General features: G+C 46.6%; 1 protein-coding gene across 3 annotated transcripts in view; it reads right to left on the bottom strand.

The window, feature by feature from the left end:
• Positions 1 to 4,696: 4,696 nt before the first annotated feature.
• CCNY (cyclin Y) overlaps positions 4,697 to 13,994 on the bottom strand; it is a 231,397-nt gene continuing 222,099 nt past the window's right edge. For all 3 annotated transcript variants that reach the window (XM_053572252.1, XM_053572254.1, XM_053572253.1), the window contains exons 9-10: positions 8,460 to 8,622; positions 4,697 to 7,016 (exon numbers count right to left, since the gene is read on the bottom strand). In XM_053572252.1, the coding sequence (XP_053428227.1) occupies positions 6,900 to 7,016; positions 8,460 to 8,622 (280 nt within the window). In that variant the 3' untranslated portion in view covers positions 4,697 to 6,899. The remainder of the gene's footprint in view (positions 7,017 to 8,459; positions 8,623 to 13,994) is intronic.

A 13,994-nucleotide genomic window follows, 5' to 3' on the forward strand; every position in this document is an offset into this window, starting at 1 on the left:
AGTAAAAAAACAAACGGGAACAAATACAATCACACCATCTCATGTGGCCGGCAGGCCGCAGTTTGAGGACCCCTGTGTCAGTGGAGCAAGCCACTCTTGGAAAACTCTAGAATTTTCCTTGCCTCTCCCGGGATCTGATAGCCCAGCAATTCTTGGAGTTCCTTGACTTGCAGCTACATCATTGCAGTCTCTGCTCCCTCCTCCCATGGCAGTGTCTCTGGGCATCCTGCTTCTTACAAGGACACCAGCCATCAGATTCAGGGGCCACCCAGGCCCAACTTAGGCCCACTTTACCTAATGACATCTGCAAATACTGTATGTCCAGATAAGGTCGCGTGTGTATTTAGGTTGGCATGCAGTTTGAAAGAACACTACCCAACTCACTGTAGCACATTTCTGGATAACATTTTTTCCCTAATCAGTGGAGACCACGAGGCACAGTGACTAATAGTAAGTTCTGGAATCAAGCTTACTGGCTTTATCACTTACCAGGTTCTTATCCTCTCCAAGCCTAAGTGTCTTCATCTGGGAATAATAAAAGCAGGTGCCTCAGAAAATTGTGATGAGGATTAAATAAATTAACATACGCTAAGGCTTTAACCGCACTGGACATACCGCGAGCACTTAAATGTTTTTGATCTTGGATACGTTATGTTTATTTTGTAATTTGTTTTACCGTTAGGGTCTCACTAGGTTGCCCAGGCTGCAGTGGTGTGGCTATTCACAGGTGCGATCATGGCTCACGCTACACAGCCTGCAACTCCTAGGCTCAAATGATCCTGTGTCAGCCTCCCGAGTAGCTGGGCCAGTTTAATGTGTTGTGATTTTGAACAGTATCTTTTGTCCATTATATTCTCTAATTACTTTTACTGGTGAATTGTTGGAAAGCTATCAATTTCAGTATAGTGACCATGTAACCGCCATCTTCCTGAATCTTATTAGTCATTTTTCAGTTCCTAGATTTTCTTGATAGCAATCACCTTAGGTTCAAGGCACTCAAAAAATACCCATCTATGGCACTAAGTAAGTGCTTGCAGGAAAGGATGTTCAAGAAGATGGTTTCGGGGGCGGCGCCTGTGGCTCAGTCGGTAGGGCGCTGGCCCCATATACCGAGGGTGGCGGGTTCGAACCCAGCCCCGGCTGAATTGCAACCAAAAAAAATAGCCGGGCATTGTGGTGGGCGCCTGTAGTCCCAGCTACTCGGGAGACTGAGGCAAGAGAATCACTTAAGCTCAGGAGTTGGAGGTTGCTGTGAGCTGTGTGAGGCCATGGCACTCTACCCAGGGCCATTAAGTGAGACTCTATCTCTACCAAAAAAAAAAAAAAAAAGAAGAAGATGGTTTCGGGAATGTGCTGGGTGCTCTTTTGCTATGTCTGACCTGTGATGGGGGTGTGGGTGTAGCTCCTCCCTCCTGTGAGCTTGAGGCCACAGAGGCAGGAGCTGCACCTTCCAGGCCCTGTTCCTTTCCTGGGTGCCTGAACCACCACATTCGGCACCGTGCAGTTTAACGCTGTGGCAGGTTCCACTAGTGTTCCTTGGCAAGGCCCCGGGTGAGCAGCTCTACCCCAACCCCAACTATGTCCCTTCCTTCCATCTCTTCCCCTCCCAGCTATTCGGAGACCCCTCCTCATCAGGCCATGGCCACTGAGTTGCCCTCCTAATTACCATCGCTCCCCTTCCTGCAGACACTCAGCATGTTCCTGCCAATATGTTAACTTGTTCACTGGCCCTCTGCCCCTCTCGGATGTCCCCCGGGAAAGCAAAGACTCTGTCCATCGATTCCCGCTCTATCGACCCCCAACACGGGGTGGACACAGTGTCCAGCACTGTCCATGCTCAGTAAACATTTGCTGAATGAAATCATGTCAGGTATTGACGGGAGCAGCCAGGTGGCATGAGGAACCATTAAGGGAACTGGAAGAGCCAATTACACCCGATCAAGATGACATCCTTCCCAAAGCACCGAGACTTCACTGCAGGGTCCCTGGGGGGAAGCCAGTGGGGAGTTTAGCTGGGATCGGCGAAGTCCTGGGCAAGAACCTGGAGCAGAGGGGCCGTGACAAGGTAGGGGGTCCTTAGCCAGTTTCTGGTGCTAGGGAAAGATGAAGACCTCTTCTGGGAATGGCTGAAGGACACATGGGGTCCACTGTGGGCCAATGACAGGCGGTCCCGGGGCTACTCTGGACAGGGGTGTGACGCCTTCTTGTAATACTCTCTGGGGATCCCTTAAGCTCCAGCACTTAAGTCTCCAGAATGTGCAGCTGAGTGGGGACTCCCGTCTCTGTCCTCCACAAAGCAAAAGACTGCTGAGGTTGTAGTCACCTCCGAGGTACCCCGGGTCATGTGGGAGTTTTCTCCTCTCACCACTTCAGCTTTCTGGGAATTCTTGCTCCTGTAGGCATGTCCCTTCTCCTCCCCCTGCCAGCGCCACCTCAGCAGTTACCAGCTCTCCTGAGGGGTTCCTCCCCTCCCGTAGCCCCACCTTTAACCTCCAGTCTGTCTGATGTCATTTAGCTCCATTTTGGGCATTAGTTATTGTTATTGTAAAGTTTTTTAAAATCAATGAAATCACTGTCCTTCAAAAACATTTTAAAATAAGGAAAGAAAAAGAGAGAGAAAGGGAGGGAGGGAGGAAATTTAACCTCTCATTAAAACGTACTCACTACAAAATACATACAGTCTGGGCGCAGTGGTTCACACCTACTAGCTTAAAAACTGGGGAGGCTGAGGTGGAGGACCACTTGAGCTCAGGAGTTTGAGACCAACCCTAGCAAGAACAAGACCTTGTCTCTACTAAAAACAGAAAAATTAGGCCTTTTTCCTTGTTGTGACAATGGGGACCTGTTCCCTTTCCATGGCGATCAGTAAGCCTACATCTTACTCTTAACTCTATAACCCTTTTTCAATAAACTTTGTTTCACATTTACAAAAAATATAATGTAAAATAAAATTAAATTAAAAAAAAATGCAAACATAAAAATTAGCCAGGCAGATCATTTTGGTGTTGATGACTGAACACCTGAAACACCTTCTAACGAAAAGTGACACTGAGCATCTTTAGCCCTTCAAATATGCAAATTTTTGCAGGGGGTGGGGGAGCGGAAATCCAACAGAAAAATTGGAAGGAAGTCTGGGGACTTGGAGGTCCAAACTCCATCACCAACTTTATGACTGTAAGCGCTCCTGGTGGGGGCCTGTGTGGCACCTGTGGGGCCATCTGTTCCCGGGGTGCGACAGCTCCAGTAAGGCTCTATTTTCAGTGACAGCAAGCCAGTATCTTAATGAAGTTGCCTGGAGGACTTCCCTGGAGGTCCACAGAGATTACAACATAAAACACCAGGTGAACAGCCTTTCCCACCTCGGTTCAAGAGCGTGTTTTCTATTTCTTTCTCTTTTTCCACAGGGTAGGAGCTGGGTATGGTTGCTTTTTCAGAGGATAATCTATGCTCCACTCAAGATGCTGACTCCAGTGAAGTCAAGGGAAATAAAGTGATGTAAGATAAAATAGGGGACCATGATGGGCTCTGTGAGGTCTCATTCATGCAACCATTTCAATTGCCGGAGGTTTCTAAGTAGGTCTCATACTTTTGTGAGCACTCAAGACACACAGGGGTCACACCACTTCCTAACACTGCACCTGCAAAGACTTGCTTTGCTCAGTGTCCATGAAACCCGTTAAATTTTATCTCAGTAACTCAAAGAAAGCAAGCAGGAAGGCAGGTACTATTTGTTCTATGTATGTATTTATTTATTTAACACTTATTAAATACCTACAATAACCAGGAATCATATTTTATTTTTTAAAAATTCAAATCTGTAAAATATGGCCCCAGGTGAGAAGTTACCAAAAGCAGCAGGAAAGGCCAAAATCATTCACTCCTGAAATTCTGCTTTGTAGCGCAGCTGAGGATCAAAATCCCCAGAACCAAGAGAAACCCCAAGATGGAGATGCCCAGGTCAAAACACAAGAGAGAGAGTACAGAGGCGGCCCAGAGGGGAGGACGGCGCTGGCCCCCGGGCCGCTCCTGTGTTATGGCCCGGGGCAAGCCCAGATCTCGGCTGGGTTTCTCACCTTGCCCTCCAATTTGATTTTAAACTCCTGACTTCTTTCCCTTTTCCTACTTAAAAGAAGTAAAACAAACGAAAAAATTCATCGGGATCTATACTATTCATTCATCCCTCATAGTGACAAAAACTTGCCATTCAGAAGCTACACTAAGACACTGTGTCCCTAGGTGACAAGCCAGCTGTAGTCTCAGGGCACTGAATCACCTTGCAAACAAATTACAGTCACTCTGATGTATCAACAAGTACTGTACTGGTTTTGTGTTTTGTTTTGGCAAACTTAGAACAAATCAGAGAACAAATATAACCATTCATCATCATGTAGCAAATAAAATACAAGGAACCTGAACTACCTACCTATGTGGCCAGTGAATTGTACTGCCAAAGTAAAAGGGAATCTACACTTACAGCAGAGTTTTAAAAATCCTTAGTGCAAGAAACATAACCAATTAATACAGATCAATACTAATTACTGAATATGGAAAATTTTCCTATACAGAGGTAGAGTCCAGTGCACAAAGCTAAAACAATAATCAGTAAGTCTAAACAAGAATGAGTCAGGTTTTATGGAATCCACTTTAAATTTTAGGTATTGGGCTGTATGTACATACATACAATAAATAGACTATACAATTTTTAAAGTAGTTTAATAAACTCCACAAAATAATAGCAGATGCATTGAAATATTTACATTAATTCGATTTTCAAATCTCTCATCAAACAAAAGGGGTCAAAGTAAGATTTCTGCTATAAAGGCAGCAGAACCTCTTTCCTCAAATGGATTGGTAAAATGAGATATTTTTACATGGGAGGAACTAATTTGTGTTTAAGAGATATTCATATTCAGCTAAGAAAATACATCCCTTTTTTAAAACTATATAGATTAGGGTATATAAAACAGTATTTTCTACATTTTTAGATTTGTATTTAAAGTTCTAAATTCAACTCTTGAAGGGAGAAGCTGAGTTTGGTACCCATACAGACGCATCAACACAATTACAATGGAGAGAGAATCAACTTCTGATATTCTGCTTGTTTGCTTTGGAAAGTTTAGACCAGAAAGAACATGATGGTATTTCTGGCCCCCATAGTTATGTTCCTACCTGACACAGGTCTCCCTGAAACCTGACTGACCCTTCCGGCTTGGGCTCTGGGGATGCTGACTTTCTGAGTCCCTTCCATTCCCAAAGCATGTTTCAGCAAGAGCAGGGAAGTCCGGGGATCAGGTGTGTGATTTTAGGGTAGTTGAGATGGAATTTAATGGAACCTTCCAAAGTTTTCCAAGCTCGCATGGGAGGAAGGTGAAACACATCATTTGCTGCCATTTGCCTCACAGAAATTTGAAAAAGGAAAAAACTTAGAAACCTCTGTCATTGTGACCTAAGAAAATATGCAAAAAACAAAGCATTATATGCGCAAGTGACTCAGGTTCTTAGACTTAATATCAAATTAACAATATGATATTCTTATCATTAACCTTTTTATTTTATTTGATAGAAAAGATTCTTATCTCGCCTGTAAAGAAATTAGGGATAGTCAAAAAATGAAAAAGTATGGTCATAATTAATGAAGCATAAACCTTCACAGTTTGAATTTTCTAGAACTTCTCTAAGCACCCACAATGAAAATGCAAGTTGAATTTTTTTATTCAATCATTCTGTGAAAAATACCTCAGTAAATAGTAACATTTTTCCCTTGAATGATCTTCCCACTACCCACCCACCATTGTTTTTTTAATTTTAGATTTTTAAAAAATTTTATACAAATAGACTAACTTTGATTTAAAGTAAACATATAAAAGTTGAGAAGAATATTGCTTGCAACAATGGATGTTGGAAGTAGAGGAATGAAACCGGCAGGGAGTACAAAGAAATGGCTCCTCCTCAGTAACTTCAGGCAAATACCCAGAACTCCGGGGAAATTCTCAACCAGAGGATACCTTTTGCCACACATGCTTTCCTTCAGCCCACAAAGTCTGACTGATTTTGTAAGTGTAACTTCAGGTCAGAGGAAAAAAAAAAAAAACTGCAAGAAAATTGGAAGGCACAAGCACCCATGTGATCTAGAATTTTCTTGGGGCGAGGAATAAGGGGGAAAGGGAGACTTTTGGTTCAGCACTACAGTCAATTCTGCCACTGTGGAAGAAAAACTGCATAAAATAAGGTGTACAGAAACGTAACTAGCATGTCCCCCTGGTGAGGAAGAAAGCGCAGAAGACAGCTCGCCAAACAGTGCAGAGAGAAACAACCGGTACTATTTATTTGGAGGTCTGTGCCGTGGTAGGTACAAACTATGTTCTCTGCTCTGTGGGACTGAAACCAAAACAAGATCAAAACAAACCAACAAAAATCCCCCAAATCCCAAAAAAGCAGCAAGAAGGAATGCAAGAAGTCTCACAGAACATACTGACGCAAGGGCGGTGAAGGCAGCACTGTCTTTAATGCACGTCCAACTCTGTCACCTACGCTGTGTCCGTCGCGCTCCTCTGCTGACCAGGCGGGGACTTCAGAAACGGCTGAGCCAGGTAACCACTCTCCCTGCCTCGCCACGACTTCCCTTTCCCTTTGTTTCCTCCTCCAGGATTAGAGTCTGTTTCCTCCACGAAGGAAGTGCTGTTACTGACAGTGGGAAAGGCGTGACACAGGGTTTCCAGAACACTCAGTTTGCTTCCCTCACAGCCTTGTGGAGGTGGTCATCAAGGCAGCCTGACGGAGCTATGAGTTAAAAAAGAAAAGGAAAGGAAAAAAACAAAAACAAACCCACCCCAAGTCTGTCTTTTCTCAAACTAAGGGAGAAACTGAGGGAGGGTGTGGCCTCCAGTAGGGACCTCCAGTTAGGAGATGATGGCGGGGGACCACCTCGGCAGAGTCAGGTTGTCAGCACTGGCTGAACGCTTCCGCGTGGATCTCCTCAGGTCCTTGTACTTGTCCTCACAGAGGCGAGAGATGGCCTGGGGGTGAGAGAGACAACATGGGTGAGGCTGGACATGGGAGCAAGTACCACCTACACTGACCCCTCTGGAGTGCACGGCCCACAGTCCAGGTCTCTGCGAGCCACAGGGGCTACAGAGAAGGTGTTGGCACAGTCTAACTGAGGAAAGAATCTCAGGACGTGAACCGTGTGGCGGGGGCCGGCCAGACTTGGGGTCTATGCTAGCACCCCCATAGGAGATGTGGCCCTGACCACGTGCCCTGTCTCAGAACCAAAACAGCACCTCCCCAAGGACTGAGCTGTCTCAGGTAAAAACAGAACCTCCCCCAGGACTGCTATGACACCAGGGCTCTGAGCGGAGCCACTGCAGCGCGTGTTAACCAGAGTCAGAGAAGGCAACAACTGAGCGCTCATGTCACCTAGATGATGGCAGAAGAAGGGGCCCCAAGGCGACCCCAGAGACAAGAGAGGGAGACCTCACACTCTGGTGATGAGGACAGGGAACCCCAGGGTGGGGAGGGTCTCTTTCCCATCTTTAACTAAGTTACCTTCTTGAGATTAACATATTACTTATTTTTAAAAACTCTTACTTAAGGTTTTGTTTTCTTAAGCTTCCGATCCATAACTTCTTCCCATACCTCTGGCCCAGCACATGGTCAGGCCACTATACTGCCATCCGCCTGCACTAAGGGGAAGACGTCACAGCTGGGACGGAGAGAGCGGCCTGGGCTGCACGGGCCCCCTGGGTCGCACAAGCTGGGGACATGCCCCTGCCGTCTACCACATGGGCAAAGGTTCTATGGGATGAGACCAGCATGGCCCCGGGGATAGGCGTCCGAGGTGGAAGAGACCTCAGCACACACGCTAGAAGAGGGGGTCTCACCAGTGATCCTGCTTAACGACCACCCTACCTCTCTGCCAAGAAGCCAGACGGGAAGAGCCTGGTGAAAAGAGAAGCTGCACTACACACAACGTGCCGCGATGGCACGCAAAGCCACATGGCTTAACAACGAGGCCTCAGCCCGGCTGAGACCATGGGCAGCCCCAGCTCTACATGAGCTATGGAAAAAATATTTTGGAAAGAGTAAAAAGCAGAATCAAATTATTTTTGGATTCCCATTTGCAGTATCACCTGGTAGCTTTTTCCTAGAAAAGTGCATGCTGGGAAATATTTTTTGTATGCTTATCATTTTTTTAAATAAAAACCTTTCTATAACAATAGGAGTTTTAAAAAAATCTTTGATTTCAAAATAGAATCAAAGCACATTCACTATAAACTGATATTAAGAAGATTACTAAAACTATGAAGATATACAAATTATAATGATCTAAATTAACTGTCCAGCTATCAGCCCAGGTGCCTCGTCCTTACAATACCACATCTGTGGGGCCACATGCTCCTATAGGACTCAGATGACACAGCTGCAGTGGCACAGCAGGAACAAGGCTGAAAGCACCGTACCTCCAACTTGTGCGCCCTCTCCCTGCTCAGGGGCTCCAAGGGGAAGCTCAGGTTGTTTGCTTCTGCCAGAGAACGAAGATCAAAATAATACTTGGCATAGACGCTGGAAGGAACGTTGATGTTGAACTGGAGCAGTTCGAGAAACTGTCGCTCTAGCTCATTCCTGCAAAACAAAGACAAAATAGCACTCGCTCAGCTGCCGTGCTGGGCTGCCTGGGCCTCAGGGCAAGGTGCTGGAGAACAGACTCTAAGAAATCTGCACCCCCCAGGAGAAAAGGAATCTAATTAACTGCCTAGTTGGACCCCAGAGTTGCAGTCTAACCACCAAATTGGCATGAAAAGCAGAATCCACTTGATCTGGTGATGATCAGCAGGAGATGCTTCAGGGAGGTCCCTTGGGTGAGGCCTCCCACACACAGCAGGCTCTGGCATGGGCAGTCTGTTCCACAGGGCAGATGATGCAGTCAAGGTGTCAAATGGGCTCTAGCGAGGGCCTGGAGACACATGCCTCCTGGGGCTCTGCAGGCCTGCAGCACTATGGCTTCCTCTAGGCCCGTCCTGCCTCCTGGGAGAAGTACTGAGAACTGGTAAAGGCAGTGAGGCATAGGGGCTGGGTGTCCAATTCCAGCCCCACCCTCACAACCAGGAGCTATGACACCTGCGAGTATGTGCCTGGCCCCCAGGCACATACTGGGAGGATTGCCACAGGAGAGCTGAATCAGCTTAGGGAAGTGGAGGGCTCTGGCAGAGAGGAGTGATGCTTGAGGGCAGGGGGTTTCTGGCAGAGTGGGCTAACTCCCATCACCCGCATCTGCCACACAGGATGGCACACAGTGGTCACCATTTTCTGTGACTCTGACACTGAGGGCCCAGTTCCAAGGGCAGGACCCAGCCCTCCTGATCTGACTCCATCTTCTGGGTCACTGAGCCGTGCTCCACTAGGCACACGTGCACCACGACCCTCCAGGCCTCAGACCAATGTGGTACCACCCTGTCCCCTCCCGATGAGTGACCAGAGACTGAGGAGGACTCTGCCCCAGTCCCATGCTGCTGTGAGTGGGCAGGAGCATCGAGGAGGCAAGGGCTGGGGTCTGCGCAAGGGAGCGAGAGAGAACCAGGAGAATGGGTGAGTTGCTGGCGAAGGCCTGCAAGAAGCCACGTTCAGGTCTTTAATCAGATTAAGTGGTATAACTTGTTTGTTGTTTCCACCTAGCCTAGTGAGAAGCGCTAACAAGCTCCAAATGCTATACTGTGAAGTTTATAGTTTTGAAGAACTTAAATTACTTTTATTTGGGATGATTTTTAATAAGTAAAAGTCATTTTACTTATGCTTCACTTGAATGTCTGAAAGAGACTTAGTAAGAGATCATCCTGTTAAATACTGATTTCAATAGAACAAAAGTGTCAAAAATAGCCCTAAGGCCAGAGCAGCCTAGTGAACAAGGGAGCTGCCTGTCCACCCACCGCCGTCTGGTGGCCAAAAGCCATCACTGCAGGGTGCATTTTCCCAGTGCTGAGAGGAAAATCTTGATAATCTTGCCTCAAATATATGTGGACACCAGTGACTCCAGCTGAGAGCACAGACTGAGTCAAGTCAGGAGGAAGCTGAATTTGAAGGAGGTAGCATCTTCCCAGGGATCTTTGGAATACAGAACCAACTTTCTTCAGGGTTGAGTTTCTTCACTATTTCTTATTAAGTCTGGGGGGGAATAGGATTTCACAGCTGTTGTGTTTTCAAATGAAGGCAAAGTTTAGAAAATAAAAATAATTTACAAAATCTGAATTTCCGACTAGATCAGCACATCTTAAAGGGACATCTGACAGCTTATTATGTGATGAATTATCAGAAAACTAACGGTGATGCAGAGAATGGGCTTGATGGACTTACTTCCCTCATTTGGATAATTATGAGGAAACAATTCTGGTATAAAACTCTGTAAGAAATACATTCAACTCTATAAGCAAAAGACAAATTTCAGGAGTATTTGCTACATCAACAATGAACAGAAACCTAACTGAACTGGTGCGATTCAGCACCTTGAAAATAAGACTTAAAAAAGTGGGAGTCGTTTTCATCAACTAACAAACACCCTGCCTGCTTTTCTAGAAAACTCAGCTCACTTCAAGAATGAGGCACCAGATAGGGCACAGTGGCTAACACCGATAATCCAAGCGCTCTGGGAGGACATTCGAGGTGGGTGGATGGCCTAAGCTCAGGAGTTCGAGACCAGCCTGAACCAAAGTGAGAATCCGTCTCTAAAAATAACCCGACATTGTGGCAGGCACCTGTAATCCCAGCTACTTGGGAGGCTGAGGCCTCCCAAGGGGATACTTGAGCCCAAGAGTTTGAGGTTGCTGTAAGCTATGATGCCCCAGCACTTACTAAGGGTGACAAAGTCAGACTCTGCCTCAAAAAACAAAAAACGAAAAAAAAAGGCACCAAATCCCAGAAGAATTGAAGCAAGGTCTTGAGGAGTTATCTGTATAGCCACGTTCACTGCAGAGTTAGTCACACTAGCTCAATGTGGAAGCAACCTGAGTGTCCATCAATGACACACAGACAAATAAAATGGTCTATGCATACACGGAGAAGTTCAAAACCCTAAGAAAGGAAGTTCTGACACATACCACAAGACACACAAACTTGAGGATATTATCCCAAATGACATAAAAGGCACAGGAGACAAAAACTGCATCACTGTGTTTGTGTGAGATCCCTGGTCATCAAATCCAGACAGAAAGTAGAATGGTGGCTGCCAAGGGAGGGGAATGGAGATGGAGTCCAGTTCACGAAAGTACTGGAGATGGGGTTGGTGTGGTTGCCCACCCATGTGCATGTACTTAATGCCACAGAACTGTACACTTAAAAAATGATTAAAAAGATAAATTTTATGCTATATATATTTTATCCCCATTTGTAAAAAAAACAAAAACAAAACCAGACCCCAGGCATCTATGGAGAGGTCAAGGTCCTCGGTCTATGTCTGTCCCTGCCAGGCGACACTCAGACAAGTTAACTTGGCTCCTCCTTGTTCAGGATTCTCTGTCTACAAATGAAAATGACACTGTCAGGGTTATTGTGAAACAAAACAAAAAAACCCAAGGTGGGGCAGTGCCTATAGCTCAAAGGGGTAGGGCACCAGCCCCATATGCTGGAGGTGGCGGGTTCAAACCCAACCCCGGCCAAAAACTGCAAAAAAAAAAAAAACCCCAAGATGTCTTTTTCTTTTTTTTTTTTAAGAGCATTTTTGCCTGGGGAACTCCATGTCCCTTGGCAATCCACACCAAGTGCCATTTGTTGCTCAACTCTGACCCTGCGATGGGGTGACCATCAACTGTTGGGGGCGAGACTGGCCTATGGCCGGTCTTCCCGCATGAGGTCTGCCTGAATCTGAAGTCTAACTGCTGCAGGGAAGGCTGTCTGCACAATGCAGGGCCTGCCTGAATCTGAAGTCTGATTGCTGCAGGAAAGGTTGCCTGCACAATGCAGGGCCTGTCCATTCTGCCCACCAGCCTCCACTGACAATCATCTTAAAGCATCTTCCCACAGCTGCGCAGCCACACGGTCAGCTGCCCTCCAAGCCACAACCCTACTGTCCAAAGGCACGTGAGGGGCTCTAAGTCAGGTTCCTCACTGTTGAAGGACTCGTGAGCAGATTAACCTGGAGTCAGAAATGCTGCATCGAGGAAGACGGGAAGGGAGAGGGCAGCACGGGGCTGGAAGGTGCCTGGAAGAGCAAACAAGCTGTCCCTCTGCAACTGTGTGCTCTCTTCCTGCTCAGGAGCTCCAGGAAAAGGCTCAGGTTGTTTGCCTCCCCCAGTAAATTAAGACTGGTCAATGACAGGAGATTAACACATTGCTAAATGGCAAAAAATTCATAAATAGCATGTACACTATGGGCTTAGTTTTACAAAAATAAAATACATATAAACTGGGAAGTTATACATCAAAATGTGAGCAACCATTGCTTCTGGGAGAGAGGATTGCTAGAAAAGCATGGCAGGGCACACGCCCTGAAGAACAGAGCAGAGCTCAGGAGATCCGAGGCTCACCCTTCCCAAAGGCCCCCCCACTCCGCCTGTAGGCCCAGACCACCAGCTCTGCCTGCATTTACAAGGATTCGAGGACTCTGGGGATTTCCACAGCATGTCAAGAACGACAACCATGTGGCACGCACCTTTCCCATTCCAGGACAACCAAGTGGGATTTGTGGGGAGAACCACTGGCTCATCTCAGCTTCCTGTTGCTCCAGGCCGTGCTGTCCCCACTCAGTTTCTGAAGCTGAGCTGGTTTTCCATTTTCCCTTCAATTCCCTTCATTGTTTTTGCCATCCATACTCTAAATTCCCTTTCGGTCATTTCTACAATTTCTTCATGGGTGGGATCCTCTGTGGTAGCTACCGCATAATACCTGGGGGAGCTGATTGATCTGTTCTGGTTTTTCATGGTGCCAAAATTTGTTGGTTCCTCCTCGTGTGTTTTCTTTTTGTTCACTTTCTTCCCCTACTTTTTCTTCTCACTTCCTTCTTCCCTTTAAATTTCCTTGTCTCTGTGCTTAGGTGTTAAGAGTGTCCCCTGCTGTCCCACTGTGCCCCCAAAATGTTTCTGGGCAGGACACTCCAGCCAGAGGTGGCTGAAATCCTCTCCCTGCTCTCCCTGAGAGTGGCTGGTGCAGAGAGGTCTCTAGTCTGCCATCTTGCTCCACCTCCCAACTGAAAGGAGTTTCTGAAGCTGAGCTGGGAACACTGACCACACTGCTGCCTTCTGCTCATCCTTCCCCTGGCCCAGGGCTGCTGGCTTCCAGGGCCTGATTCATGCTGGTCCCTCTCATAAAGGGCTGCCTGGGGCCATCGCTTCCCTGCAGCCATCCAGCTGAGCAAGTCTGATTCCACGATTCTTAGGAGCTCACAGGGTTTTACTGAAAATGTTTGAATCAAGCATTCATTTTTTTTTTTTTTTTTGCAGTTTTTGGCTGGGGCTGGGTTTGAATTCGCCACCTCCGGCATATGGGGCTGGCGCCCTACTTCTTTGAGCCACAGGAGCCACCTCAAGCATTCACATTTTAAAATGTTTTTATTTTTGGAGACAAAGTCTCACTATGTCACCCTCAGTAGAGTGCTGTAGTGTCACAGCTCACAGCAACCTCAAACTCTTGGGCTTAAGAGATCTTAAGAGATTCTCTTGCCTCAGCCTCCCAGCCACACAACACTCGCCTATTTTTTTGTTGCAGTTGTCATTGTTGTTCAGCTGGCCTGGGCTGGGTTCAAACCCTCCAGCTCCGGTGTATGTGTCTGGTGCCCTAGCCGTTGAGCTACAAACGCCAAGCCTACATTTTAAAACTCTTAATAGCAATCTACAATTCTGTGCTGAAGGTGCAAAGTAACCGGAGCCTCCAACTATCTTGGGCTTGGTTCAAACCACAGGACATCCTGGGCAGCTCCAAGAACCTACATGGATTTCACTCCTTTTTCCAATAAAGTTTGCAAGGCATATCAGTTTGCAAGAGCTGCTATGAGAACATGCTAGGTGGCTCAA

This window comes from Nycticebus coucang, chromosome 20 (assembly GCF_027406575.1).
Source record: "Nycticebus coucang isolate mNycCou1 chromosome 20, mNycCou1.pri, whole genome shotgun sequence".
NCBI lineage: Eukaryota > Metazoa > Chordata > Mammalia > Primates > Lorisidae > Nycticebus > Nycticebus coucang.